Raw genomic sequence first — 11,715 nt, forward strand, 5'->3', positions numbered from 1 at the left:
AGTTCTGTTTATATTTGACCGAAACAATCGATATCATCAGATTCCTGGTTATCGATAACTAAGCAGGAAGAAAAAAAGCAAACACGTCACAACACTTTGGCCGCAGTCCAACGCAAAATTAAAGTAAAGGACAAAATGGCCAAACAAGTGGCTGCTTTCCAGTGCAGTAAGCTCCAGTTCTACCAGAAATTGGCACTGGTCGTTATCCTAGGAGCAGTGCTTCTTTCTCTCCCGGCATTGTGCACCGGCCAGGGCAATCCCAGTTTCAAATACTCGCGGGAAGCCAACGAAAACTTCGATCCGCAGAAGGCTCCACGCCCGGAGCACCACCATCATCATGATCATGACCACGATCATGGGCACCATCATCATGATCATGACCACGATCATAGACACCATCATCATGATCATGACCACGATCATGGACACCATCATCACGGGCACGATCATGAGCATAATCACGACCACGGGCATCATCACGGGCACGATGAAAGGCACACCAAGTCAAAGCCGGATTTGGGTAATCCACGAGTAACCACGCTTAAAATGCTCAATTTGACCCCAATTTCTTGTAGATATGAGTACCATTTGGCTGCACTCCATCGGCTCAACACTCCTTATCAGTGCCGCTCCCTTCGTGCTGCTGTATATCATTCCCCTAGACAACAGTGAGGCGATGAAGCCGCGTCTGAAAGTTCTTCTGGCCTTCGCTTCTGGCGGTTTGTTGGGCGATGCTTTCCTGCACTTGATTCCTCATGCCACGCACCCACACAGTCATGGAGAACACGGCCATGATCACGAGCATGATCACCATCATCATCATGAAGGCGAGGAGCATGAACATGCTCATAGCCATAGCCACGATATGAGCATTGGTCTGTGGGTTCTTGGAGGAATCATTGCCTTCCTTTCGGTAGAGAAACTGGTACGCATTTTAAAAGGCGGTCAAGGAGGACATGGCCATAGCCATGGAGCACCAAAGCCAAAACCAGTGCCTGCTAAGAAAAAGTCTTCTGGCCAAGAAGACAGCGGGGACGGAGACAAACCGGCAAAACGAGCTAAAACCCAGTCCAAAAAACCAGAAGCGGAACCAGAGGGTGAAGTAGAGATTTCCGGCTACTTGAATTTGGCGGCGGACTTCGCTCATAACTTTACGGATGGCCTGGCCATCGGTGCCTCCTACTTGGCGGGCAACAGCATTGGCATTGTGACCACTATTACCATTCTGCTACACGAAGTGCCCCACGAGATTGGCGACTTTGCCATACTAATAAAGTCTGGTTGTTCTAGGCGGAAGGCAATGCTTCTGCAGCTCGTCACAGCTCTCGGAGCTTTGGCGGGCACAGCGCTAGCTCTTCTGGGGGCTGGAGGCGGAGACGGATCCGCCCCATGGGTCTTGCCCTTCACCGCCGGCGGTTTTATTTATATCGCAACAGTGAGCGTCCTGCCGGAGCTGCTGGAGGAGTCCACCAAACTGAAACAGTCACTAAAGGAAATCTTTGCGCTGCTCACCGGCGTAGCCCTTATGATTGTTATTGCCAAGTTCGAGTAACATCAAAAATGTGTTGAGTAAATACAAAAAAGGATATAATTGCGTGAACTGAAAGTATGCCGCAAACAATTATAAAAGATTGCTTTTCATTTCCTACTCAAAGCGATGAGCAATTAATTAAAAAAATATATTCCAACATTCAGTAACCGCAATTATTTCCCAATATAGCCAAGGCGGCGATATTTAAGAGTTTTTAAGCCTTCCAAGTTTGTGCTTCACTTCGAAATTAAATTTTTATAAATAGTCAAAAATACACTGTAAAAAGAAACCTCACTGGCGTTTCTCTCCATTCAGGGTGGTCTTTATCTCGTTGAGGCAATACTCGGCCTGCTCTATGGCATCGGGATTCTGGTGCTGCTTGCCCAGTTTCCACGCCAGTCTGCAAGCGTTCTCCGCCTGCGACATCAGACCCTCGCGAAGATACACCAAACCAAGATTTGCCTGCAGAATACCTTCCTGCGTGGCATCCTTTAGCTCTTTAGTCAGTTCCATGGCCTGCATAAGGGTCTCCCTTGCCTCGGTGTACTTTTCTAGCTGTAATTACAATTAATGTATTTAGGTACTTTGGATGACTAGGTGAACCTACGTTTACGTACGCCACGCTGATGTTATTCAGGATGGTTACCGAGGCGTCGTTGACGGCGCCATAAACATTTATGAGCGTGTCGAAGGCCTCCTTAAAGAGGTTTTTAGCCTCCAGGTACTTTCCCTGCTTCATCAGCAGCTGGCCGAACCTAAAAATATAAACACAAGGAAAACCATTGACTGGAACCGTAAGTTTGAGCTTAGCTAGCGTCAAAGGAAACACCTTCAATACCAATTCTTTGTCAAGCCATATAGCTCCAGTATGTCCTTGTCGTCGGGCATTTTCTCCAGTAGTTTAGCCAATTGTTGCAAGGTCCAAGTGAACCCTTGAAAGCTCTTTTCCAGATCACCTTGCAGCTGAGACATGTGTGCTATCTTGGAGCTGATGTGAAGTATCTAAAAATGAAAAAGATCTTAACTGGCAAGAGTGTCTAAGTGGGTCACCCACCTTGGGACTCTCTTCGGTGTGTCCGTCGGCAAATAGGCGTTTCATGACGTCCGTGAATATCTTCTCCGCCTTCTTAAACTGCTCCCGTTCCATGGCCAAATTGGCCATCAGATCAAACACATATGTAATGCCGTCCTTGCTCTGAATATCCTGCGCCATTCTCAGAGCCAGGTGGAGCATTTGCTCAGCCTTGTCGTATTGTTCCCTCTGAATGCAGAGGATTGATCGCTTGATGGTCTTGATCAGTTTGTCTTCCGGAGTTTCCTCCTTTTCGTTACCGCCACCAAACAGATTTAGAGTGAAGGCAGCGGAAAAAGCCCAAAACATTCCACCGGAAGAACCTGAAACAGGTGGAGGTGCCCAGGCCACCTGGTAGTCCGCAGCATTGGCGCACAGCGGTCGAGATCCGAATTCTGACCGTTGGTGATAACGGCTTCTCTTCAGTGGCGCAAAATGACAGTAATCCCTAGGATTCCCGGCAAGGCGGAACCTGCTCATAACTTGGGTAAACTTGCAAATATTTTTTACTAACATGTTTAGGGCTTAATTAATTTTTTAACTAAAACCTATAAACTTGCAGGTATGGTATTAAAAATTATGAAATAGTAGATTTGCAGTGTTGCAAAGCGTGGTAAAGTCATTTTAAAAGTACATTTTAAAATGCCCGAATGTAAGTACATATAAGACTTTTACATCATTTATATTTTATCACACGTGAGCAAATATACTTATGTTTCGTTAGGATTTTATAAACAAATGTTCTTAAAATTTTTTAGAGATGACACTGGCAAACAATATTTTATCGGTAATTACGGTTCTTATTATTTCGCTTATAACTTAAATTTGAGAAGAAAACTAATTAAAGTCTGAGTAATTAATAATCTTAAAATAGAAAACATTGGAATACGTTTCATAACGTTTTGTTATAATTTACTTTCCTCTCTAATCGCATACAAAACTATCGGTAGCCGTCACTGGGGCGATAGACTGAGCGGAAGCATCCCTGCATATTGATGGCGGATTGACGCTCTTTCGCCTAGCAAAATTATTTTTCTTATCAAGAAAAGGTGCAGAATATTACGAGGAGTGAATTCGAAGAGCAGTGCATGAAATAGCTGTGGGTCCGCCGGCTGTACCTACGTTTTATTTCAGATCTTTCCAGTGTCGCAGCGCGTTTCCAGCGTTTTTCGGCCAGCCATGAGACGTCGCAGCGAACGAAAAAAGTCGTCGTCGCCCGCTCCGGTGCCGGTGACAGTTGCACGGCGAAGCCGCCGATCCCGCAAGGTGTCAGAGAGCGAGAAGACCGAGGTCGAGACTCCGGTCGTGGCCCAAAAGGATAAGGAGACCGATTGCCCTGAAGTGCCGCAAGCCTCTCAAGAAGTCAATGAGGTGCGGGCCTCCAGTGAAGAACGTGCCGGATCTGGACCATCGCCAGTGCGCAGGAGTCGCGGCAGCCGGACGACGCCCAAAAAGCGCACGGAGTCCAAGGGCGGCGACAAGAAGGTGGACACCATACCCGAGGAGGAGACGGAGAATGGAACGGAGGGAAAGGACGCTGTCAAGGAGGAAACGGCTGTAGCGCCGCCCGCGGCTAATGAGAGCGAGTCCGAAGACCTTGTCAAGAAGGAGGATCAGCAGGCTCAAGACGACGGATCCTATCCAGAACCCGCTGTAGTCAAGGATGATGAGGATGAGAAAGAGGATTTAAAGCCGCAGCAGGACGGTCCGACTTGCACTGATGCCGACACCAAACAGAGCGAGTCAGAACAAGAGGTAAAGGTTTCTTCTCCTTGCAGCAAGGATGAGGAACATTTAAAAACGTCTAGCGATGTATTAGACATTCAGACAGATGAGGTCGATGAAAGGGACGAAGAAGCCTTCGCTCCTGCAGAACGCAGAGAATCCAAGAAAAGGCAAAAGGAGCAGATACAGGAAAAGAAGCCCGCCGAGGAGGAGGAGCAGAAGGAAAACCGCAAGCAGCTAGAGGAAAAACCCGAACAAACTAATGATGAACCAGCAGATCTTTTGAACGCCAAGCACGAGCCATGTCTAAACAGCAGCGCCGCCAACACAACCGGCGCTCCAGTGCTGCAGCAACAACGGTCGGTGCGGAAGCGAAAGTGGCTAACCAACAAAAAGTCTTTGGATCGTACCCCACCCGTGCTTGCCATTTCGACGGATTCCCTTAAGAACATTATAGCCGATGTGGTGCAGCCAGTGCCTCTAAGCGATGTGCAGCTGGAATCCTCTTCAGAGGAGGAAGGCCTGGTCACCAGCGATCGCGATTCAGAGCGATCTGCTTCGCCAGCACCCGCATCCGAAGCAAGCAAAGATCGCGATAACAAGGCAAATACCGTCACCACATGTGACACCGGCGCAGAGGCGTCGGTAGATAATGAAGGAGCAGGAGCCGCTCTTCCAGCAGCAACAAATGCGGTGCCAGCTCAGGTCGGCTTGAGCAAAGCCACAGTTTCCACGGCAGCACCTCATATAGTAGGTGACCCTAGTCCTGCGCGAAACCGAGCCAGCCACGTGCTCTATATCACCAATTTGGTACGCCCGTTCACAGTGCTGCAACTGAAAGGCCTGCTGGCGCGGACGGGAAAGATCGTCGAGGAAGATGGTTTCTGGATAGATCGAATCAAGTCTAAGTGCTACGTTGCCTACTCCACTGAAGAGTAAGTATTGTAGCTGCAAGAATATTGGCTTATATCCAGACAGTCTTTAAAATGTGATTAATAAACTTTCCACCCTTTTAGCGAAGCTATCGAAACCCGACATGCTCTGCACGGAGTTCGCTGGCCAGTCTCAAATCCCAAATGTTTGAATGTAGATTTTGGCAGTCGCACTGATATGGATCGTGCAATACTTTCAACGAAAGACGAGGCTCCGAGGTACGGCCAAGAAAACACCAGAGATAACCAGCAGTCCGGAAACGCTTGGTCCCGGTTGGAACCGTCTGACAAAAAAGTAATAGATTATTGTCATAGCAAGAAATGCAGATCTAATTTGTGTTTTTCCTTCAGCCAACGCGCCCCGTACGCGAATGGGATGTGGGCAAAAAGGAGCCAAGCGACCACGACAAACACAGCAACGACAGGCGTCGGGAGAGCAAGGATCGACTGGACTCAAGGTCTCGGGATGCGGAACGTGCCGGACAGGAGCGAAAGCGTTCCAGGGACAGAGAGGGAAGGGGACGCGAACGGGAGCGGGAGCGAATTGATCGCAATGCACACGCAAGAAGCCGCAGTGGATCACCAGGTAAAACCCGTTGGATATATTTTCTTGTCATGATAAATACGGAAACACCCCATTTAATTAGCGTCCAAATCTAAGAAGAAGGAGAATGAACCGCCAATCAGACTACTAGATGATCTATTTCGAAAGACTAAGGGAACACCTTGCATATACTGGCTACCACTGACGCCGGAAGCGGTAAGTTGCTAGGATAATCACTTCTAGATAAGCCCGACTGAACTATAAACTTTCTTTCGTACTTTCAGATTGCAGAAAAAGAGGCATTCCGGCAGAAACGCATCGAGGAACACAAGCTGCGTATAAAGGAGCGTGAGGAGCGCCAGAAAGAGCGTGAGAAGGATCGTGACCGCCAGCGCGACACGCGTCGTAATCGTTCTAATGAACGGCGACGATCTCGCAGTCGCGAGCGGGAGCGAAGACGTTACTAGGCGGAGGCTTGAGATTAAGCAAATAAATGTTGATAATATCTCAAAAACTAACATCAACATATAAAAAAAATTCAAATAACAGCAACTAAAACTTCAGCAGGGTCTCATCACCACCCGAATACTTTCTAACCTTTCGAGCGTTTTTCGTTCTCAAATATACCGACGTTTGTAATATTCAACTTGAAGTGAACAGACTTCAATTTGAATATTTTCGCCAACGTCTCATCCACATTCTGATTTTGAGATTTCGAACTCTCTTTTCTTCCTTATTTTGCTCATTGTTGTTGTTCCATATATATATAGCATATATATTTCCATATATATATATATAACCTGATTTGATTTCTTTCCTCAAATGTAGCATTTTACAGCGCCTAACGTCCCTTCACCGAAAAAAGAAAGCACAGCAACCAGAATTGCGCCGGCATCAGCAGCAACGCCATGGAAACTTACCATCGGACTCTAGAAACTCTTGCAGCAAGTTACCATGCTAACATCTATTTAATAAACAAACAAAATAATTGATTAATATATTGTAAAATCAATATTTCTTAAAATTTTAAAGAACTTAGAAATACAACTTAACATCAGTCGGCAAGCTTGTGACAATGCCAAAACCCAGAAATGTGTTTTAAATGTCTGAGAAATAAACTTTTCGACTGACTCATGTCATCGTGCGTTTAGATCTACCAAAAGAATCTGTAAGAATTGTAATTAACTCAAAATTAAAGAAAATCTTTGTTTTTAATTCGACAGAATCTTGATATATAGTTTTTTTATTGAAATTAAAATAGTAAAGTTATTATACATGCATATAGTATGCATTTTTCCACATTTATTTAGTTTTCCTTAATAATTTCTTATGAAAACCCTTTAAGTGAGCCGTTACGATACCAGAATACCCCCAATAAAACAGTAGTCTATATCGATAGTCCATGTTAATGAGCTATCGAACTTCTTACTGATTTATATCACTAGTGTTATCGAGTAGTTTTAATTTATCAGCATTAATTTAGTGAAAAAATGTGGTCCGACACAATATTAATTGTTTTCATATCGGTTTGCACCGCTTTCCTGGGCGAGGGTAAGTGAAAGGCCAGTTAATTTGATTAACCCTACAAATTCTTTTGCCTAGGTCTTACTTGGGTGATGGTTTACCGGACGGAGAAGTACCAAAAGCTAAAGACAGAGGTGGAAAAACAGAGCAAAAAGCGTAAGTCGGTCAAAGGGTGCTAAAAATGGTCATGAGCTAATCCGCATTTTATTGCAGTGGAGCGCCGCAAGGAGATCCATGGTGATTCCCTGGACAAAGCGGTGAAAAAGAAAATCGAGCGCGACGAGGAAAAACTTAAAAACAACAACCGCGATCTCTCGCTGGTCAAGATGAAGACCATGTTCGCTACGGGATTTGCCTTCACCGCCCTGTTGAGTATGTTCAACAGCATCTTCGACGGCCGTGTGGTTGCCCAGCTGCCATTTACACCCATCTCCTGGATCCAGGGGCTAAGTCACCGAAATTTGTCCGGTGATGACTACACGGACTGCTCGTTTATATTCCTTTACATCCTGTGCACCATGTCCATCCGTCAGAACATCCAAAAGCTTCTGGGCTTTGCCCCATCGCGCGCCGCCAGCAAGCAGGGCGTAGGTCTGTTTGGTCCTGCTCCAGGCCAGTTTAAATAGTTTGAATTCATTAATTAAATTAGCTGCATTTAGTTTTAATGCACAATCAACAATTCTAGCTTAAGACATTATTTAACTCGTACATGGGCTGCTCAATAATCAGCCGGTCGAAGCTTAGACGGGAGAGGTCGATGGTTCTGAACTGCCCATCCATGATCAGCTCGGATATGGCTCGGCCCACGGCCAGAGACTGTTGTGCTCCGTGTCCGCTAAAGCCGGTGGCTAGGTACAGATTGTGGTAGTACGGGTGGGCTCCTAAAATGCCGTTCTCGTCGTATACATTCTGATCGTAGATGCCCGCCCAGCTATCCAACACTTGAGCTTCTTCAAGAACGGGAATTCTTTTTGACAAATGTGGTTTGATGTGCCGGTTGAAATATAGCGGATTAATCGTCTCGTTATGATTCTCTTCTATCGAGTCATGCACGCAAATATAGTTGCCGCCCAGGCCATCTCTGCGGATAAAGATGCCCGACGGATCTATTGTCATGGGCATGGTCATACCGGGTGCACTTTGAGCCTGCGAGTTGATGGCGTACATGTACCGCTTGCGTGCGGTGATGGGCAGCGGAACCTGAAGTATTCCTGTACCTACGCCTATCTTTGCTAGTCGCGCAACTTGTTCGGAACTAGCACCGGCGCTTATTACACACAGGGCGAACTTGCAGGTGCGCCGCGTGCCATCAGGCAGTTGGATGACCGCTTTGTCCAAACCCGTGTAGAAACCCTCTTGGGAACCAGCATCTCCGACCACAGAAATGTCCGTTTGGGATTTGTACTCAAAGTCGACAACCTGGCCACTGACAAAATGGGCGCCGTAGCCGCTGGCTGACCGTCGAAAATTGCTAAGAAGGGCCAATGGATTAAACCAGCCCTCTTTTTCCAGGCCATGGCAACCTAAAGCGATGTCCGTGGTGTTTAGCCAGGGAAATCGAACCGCCAATCGATCTGCAGTGAGAAGTTCATTTCGGGCACCCAGTTCGTTTTGAAGCTGAGAGGAACGCATCAGGCTTTCTGCGTGCTCCTCGCCGGCGAGCATCAGATGACCATGGGGCGTGAACTGGAGGGGTACTTCCTGACCAAAGTGTTTCTTGGCGCATCGCAAAAAGTCGGCGGCAAAGAGTGACATTTGGATGTTTTCGGGCAGGGAGAATTGCTGACAAAGACCGCCCACAGAAACACGAGTGGCGGACTGGGCATACTGGAAATATATGAAAGACCAGTTAAATATTTGGTATAGACTGGTACACATCATTGCACTACCGTGTCATCCTTCTCGACCACCACAACGTTAAGACCGTCACGGGCCTTCTCCTTCAGCCAGTAGGCGATGGAGCTGCCCACTGCCCCGCCACCAATGATGAGCACATCGCAATGAGTCTGGAAGTCATCAGGTACAGTAGGTTCCTTGCTCTTGCCTCGCTCCCCGCTAAAATGGAACTTGCTTTGTGTCGGAATGGGATCCTTGTCGGTCTCCGTTTCCTTGGGCACAAAGAACTCCTTAACTTTGCGCATATCGTTGCCAAGCAAACGGAGTGTTCGTCGTATTGGATGCAGATCATCGTCGGATTTGTCGCCCCCAGAGGATCCACATCCATTGCTCGCTGCTCCGGTCGAGTAGTTACGGTGCTGAAGAAGACGCACTACTTGTCTGTACCGCAACATTTTAGTTTAAATAATATTTTAATTCATATTCCGTATATCATGGTAAAGGTGTTATTTTGTAATAGTGATAACGTGCGATGTTATCGGAACATCGATATCGAAAAAGCCTTTCGGATTTGCGGTAATTGTTTTATTGAAGTTTAAATAAAAATACACTTTCAGCGTGTGCGTAATTTGGTACACAATCAATATCGTTACTCTATAAGATTAGAAATATCTTCTACTTATGAGACTAAAAATTCGCTCAGTGTATCGTAGAACACATCGATAAATTATTTAACACAATGTAAAGGTTTAACCGCACTGTTAACCAACTACATTTTCCAGCACTGTGTGTAGCCAAAATCGAATAAGAGGAAGAAGCGACATTACTAGGCATTTTTGATTGGGATTTAGAAAAACAAAAGAAAAGTCGGCTATATTTGTGACCCCAGTAAATTGAGAGTTCCATTACAACATGACCAACGCAACGGACATCGGTGCTCACGACGTCGAGATGGAGGTGGATCCAACGGCGGAGACGCTGGCTGACGAGAAGAAGAACCAAGATGTGGCCGCTGTGCAGGAAATCCGTGAGCAGTTTCGTCAGATTGAAAAGGGGGTGGCCTCAAAGGAGTCGCGGTGAGTAGTGCAAGCTTTATTATCTTGTTCAGTCTTCATTTTGTCTCCTTTCCGCCGACAGCTTCATCCTGCGCGTCCTTCGCAATTTGCCTAACACTCGTCGAAAGCTGAATGGCGTCGTCTTCCGGAATCTGGCCCAGAGTATTTATCCCGCTGGTGCAGAGCGAGAGGCGGCCGTGGCTTTAATGCCCGCTGTGGAGAAAGACGCCACTGAACTGCCAGATGTTCCCAAAAAACAAGTGGCCACCAAGGCACCAATCGCCGAGGTGGATGCTTATTTCTACCTGCTCCTGCTGGTCAAGCTCATCGACGCCAGTGATTTAAAGCGGGCTGGAATTAGCGCGGACGCACTAATGGCCAAAATCTCCATCCAAAACCGACGCACCCTTGACCTGATTGGTGCCAAGTCCTACTTCTATTTTTCAAGAGTGGCGGAGCTAAAGAACTCTCTGGAAGGGATTCGCGCCTTCCTGCACGCACGTTTGCGAACTGCTACGCTGCGTAACGATTTTGAAGGCCAGGCAGTGCTGATCAACTGTCTGCTCCGCAACTACTTGCACTATGCTTTGTACGACCAAGCCGACAAGCTGGTAAAGAAGTCTGTCTATCCGGAATCGGCCAGCAACAATGAATGGGCGCGTTTCCTGTACTATCTCGGTCGCATCAAGGCCGCTAAGCTGGAATACAGCGATGCGCACAAGCATCTGGTCCAGGCCCTGCGTAAGTCCCCGCAGCACGCTGCCATCGGCTTCCGCCAGACTGTCCAAAAGCTAATTATCGTTGTGGAGCTGCTTCTGGGCAACATTCCGGAACGTGTGGTGTTTCGACAAGCCGGTCTGCGCCAATCTCTGGGTGCTTACTTCCAGCTCACGCAGGCCGTGCGTCTGGGCAACTTAAAGCGCTTCGGCGATGTGGTATCGCAGTACGGACCCAAGTTCCAACTGGACCACACATTCACCCTGATTATCCGGCTGCGCCACAATGTGATCAAGACGGCTATCCGCTCTATTGGATTATCGTACTCACGCATCTCGCCGCAAGACATTGCCAAGCGCTTAATGCTGGACTCCGCCGAGGATGCCGAATTTATTGTATCGAAGGCTATACGGGATGGCGTGATTGAGGCTACGCTGGACCCTGCCCAGAACTTCATGCGCAGCAAGGAAAGTACCGACATCTACAGCACCAGGGAACCGCAGTTGGCCTTTCACGAGCGCATCTCGTTCTGCCTGAACTTGCATAACCAGAGCGTTAAGGCCATGCGCTATCCTCCAAAATCCTACGGCAAGGACTTGGAAAGCGCCGAGGAGAGACGCGAGCGGGAGCAACAGGACCTTGAGCTGGCCAAGGAGATGGCCGAGGATGATGAGGATGGTTTCTAAGCGGCTGATTCTGTCAATTTATTTGTGCTTGCATTCATTTTTATAGAAATATAATCCGCAATTAAATAAGTTATATTTTTAGAACTTTTAATT

At 47.2% G+C, this 11,715-nt stretch overlaps 6 protein-coding genes across 10 annotated transcripts; 4 read left to right on the forward strand and 2 right to left on the reverse strand.

Annotated features, from left to right (window-relative positions):
• Positions 1–44: 44 nt before the first annotated feature.
• On the forward strand, positions 45–1,825 carry LOC6529658 (protein catecholamines up). 2 transcript variants are annotated; one of them, XM_039372597.2, is made up of 3 exons: positions 45–359; positions 393–520; positions 576–1,825. In XM_039372597.2, exons 1-3 carry the CDS (start codon positions 136–138, stop codon positions 1,550–1,552), a joined length of 1,329 nt encoding a protein of 442 aa, XP_039228531.1. In that variant the 5' UTR covers positions 45–135; the 3' UTR covers positions 1,553–1,825. The 2 variants fall into 2 exon arrangements, with proteins under 2 accessions (XP_039228531.1, XP_002090651.1); XM_002090615.4 differs by having other exon boundaries at positions 45–520.
• LOC6529659 (tetratricopeptide repeat protein 19 homolog, mitochondrial) lies at positions 1,735–3,340 on the reverse strand. Of its 3 annotated transcripts, none has more exons than XM_002090616.4 (4): positions 2,586–3,338; positions 2,370–2,533; positions 2,139–2,286; positions 1,735–2,086 (listed from the first exon to the last, which is right to left on the reverse strand). In XM_002090616.4, exons 1-4 carry the CDS (start codon positions 3,117–3,119, stop codon positions 1,823–1,825), a joined length of 1,110 nt encoding a protein of 369 aa, XP_002090652.1. In that variant the 5' UTR covers positions 3,120–3,338; the 3' UTR covers positions 1,735–1,822. The 3 variants fall into 3 exon arrangements, with proteins under 3 accessions (XP_002090652.1, XP_039228532.1, XP_039228533.1); XM_039372598.1 differs by having other exon boundaries at positions 1,945–2,086; positions 2,149–2,286; positions 2,586–3,339; XM_039372599.1 differs by lacking the exon at positions 1,735–2,086 and having other exon boundaries at positions 2,149–2,286; positions 2,361–2,533; positions 2,586–3,340.
• A 199-nt stretch (positions 3,341–3,539) lies between these two features.
• On the forward strand, positions 3,540–6,892 carry LOC6529660 (apoptotic chromatin condensation inducer in the nucleus). Of its 2 annotated transcripts, XM_002090617.4 has the most exons (6): positions 3,540–3,652; positions 3,738–5,263; positions 5,345–5,555; positions 5,612–5,846; positions 5,908–6,020; positions 6,089–6,892. In XM_002090617.4, exons 2-6 carry the CDS (start codon positions 3,783–3,785, stop codon positions 6,269–6,271), a joined length of 2,223 nt encoding a protein of 740 aa, XP_002090653.1. In that variant the 5' UTR covers positions 3,540–3,652; positions 3,738–3,782; the 3' UTR covers positions 6,272–6,892. The 2 variants fall into 2 exon arrangements, with proteins under 2 accessions (XP_002090653.1, XP_039228530.1); XM_039372596.2 differs by having other exon boundaries at positions 3,586–5,263.
• A 305-nt stretch (positions 6,893–7,197) lies between these two features.
• On the forward strand, positions 7,198–8,007 carry LOC6529661 (calcium load-activated calcium channel). Its single transcript, XM_002090618.4, has 3 exons — positions 7,198–7,355; positions 7,407–7,484; positions 7,542–8,007. The coding sequence occupies exons 1-3, from the start codon at positions 7,295–7,297 to the stop codon at positions 7,952–7,954; spliced, it is 552 nt and encodes a 183-aa protein (XP_002090654.1). The 5' UTR covers positions 7,198–7,294; the 3' UTR covers positions 7,955–8,007.
• LOC6529662 (FAD-dependent oxidoreductase domain-containing protein 1) lies at positions 7,969–9,780 on the reverse strand. The gene is made up of 2 exons (XM_002090619.4): positions 9,218–9,780; positions 7,969–9,155 (listed from the first exon to the last, which is right to left on the reverse strand). The coding sequence occupies exons 1-2, from the start codon at positions 9,617–9,619 to the stop codon at positions 8,010–8,012; spliced, it is 1,548 nt and encodes a 515-aa protein (XP_002090655.1). The 5' UTR covers positions 9,620–9,780; the 3' UTR covers positions 7,969–8,009.
• Positions 9,781–9,945: 165 nt separating this feature from the next.
• LOC6529663 (probable 26S proteasome non-ATPase regulatory subunit 3) lies at positions 9,946–11,695 on the forward strand. Its single transcript, XM_002090620.4, has 2 exons — positions 9,946–10,240; positions 10,302–11,695. Exons 1-2 carry the CDS (start codon positions 10,077–10,079, stop codon positions 11,620–11,622), a joined length of 1,485 nt encoding a protein of 494 aa, XP_002090656.1. The 5' UTR covers positions 9,946–10,076; the 3' UTR covers positions 11,623–11,695.
• The last annotated feature ends 20 nt before the right edge of the window (positions 11,696–11,715 follow it).

This window comes from Drosophila yakuba, chromosome 2R, assembly GCF_016746365.2.
Source record: "Drosophila yakuba strain Tai18E2 chromosome 2R, Prin_Dyak_Tai18E2_2.1, whole genome shotgun sequence".
In the NCBI taxonomy this organism is placed as follows: domain Eukaryota; kingdom Metazoa; phylum Arthropoda; class Insecta; order Diptera; family Drosophilidae; genus Drosophila; species Drosophila yakuba.

Coding starts and splice junctions, on each gene's coding strand:
- LOC6529658 (XM_002090615.4), top strand. CDS start 136: ATGGCCAAACAAGTGGCTGCTTTCCAGTGCAGTAAGCTCCAGTTCTAC. Junction 521..575: donor CAAGTCAAAGCCGGATTTGG/GTAATCCACGAG, acceptor AATTTCTTGTAG/ATATGAGTACCATTTGGCTG.
- LOC6529659 (XM_002090616.4), bottom strand. CDS start 3,119: ATGTTAGTAAAAAATATTTGCAAGTTTACCCAAGTTATGAGCAGGTTC. Junction 2,287..2,369: donor TATGGCTTGACAAAGAATTG/GTATTGAAGGTG, acceptor TTATATTTTTAG/GTTCGGCCAGCTGCTGATGA. Junction 2,087..2,138: donor TCAGCGTGGCGTACGTAAAC/GTAGGTTCACCT, acceptor TTGTAATTACAG/CTAGAAAAGTACACCGAGGC.
- LOC6529660 (XM_002090617.4), top strand. CDS start 3,783: ATGAGACGTCGCAGCGAACGAAAAAAGTCGTCGTCGCCCGCTCCGGTG. Junction 5,556..5,611: donor TGGAACCGTCTGACAAAAAA/GTAATAGATTAT, acceptor TTTTTCCTTCAG/CCAACGCGCCCCGTACGCGA. Junction 5,847..5,907: donor AAGCCGCAGTGGATCACCAG/GTAAAACCCGTT, acceptor CCATTTAATTAG/CGTCCAAATCTAAGAAGAAG.
- LOC6529661 (XM_002090618.4), top strand. CDS start 7,295: ATGTGGTCCGACACAATATTAATTGTTTTCATATCGGTTTGCACCGCT. Junction 7,356..7,406: donor CACCGCTTTCCTGGGCGAGG/GTAAGTGAAAGG, acceptor TCTTTTGCCTAG/GTCTTACTTGGGTGATGGTT. Junction 7,485..7,541: donor GGAAAAACAGAGCAAAAAGC/GTAAGTCGGTCA, acceptor ATTTTATTGCAG/TGGAGCGCCGCAAGGAGATC.
- LOC6529662 (XM_002090619.4), bottom strand. CDS start 9,619: ATGTTGCGGTACAGACAAGTAGTGCGTCTTCTTCAGCACCGTAACTAC. Junction 9,156..9,217: donor TGGTCGAGAAGGATGACACG/GTAGTGCAATGA, acceptor ATATATTTCCAG/TATGCCCAGTCCGCCACTCG.
- LOC6529663 (XM_002090620.4), top strand. CDS start 10,077: ATGACCAACGCAACGGACATCGGTGCTCACGACGTCGAGATGGAGGTG. Junction 10,241..10,301: donor GTGGCCTCAAAGGAGTCGCG/GTGAGTAGTGCA, acceptor TTCCGCCGACAG/CTTCATCCTGCGCGTCCTTC.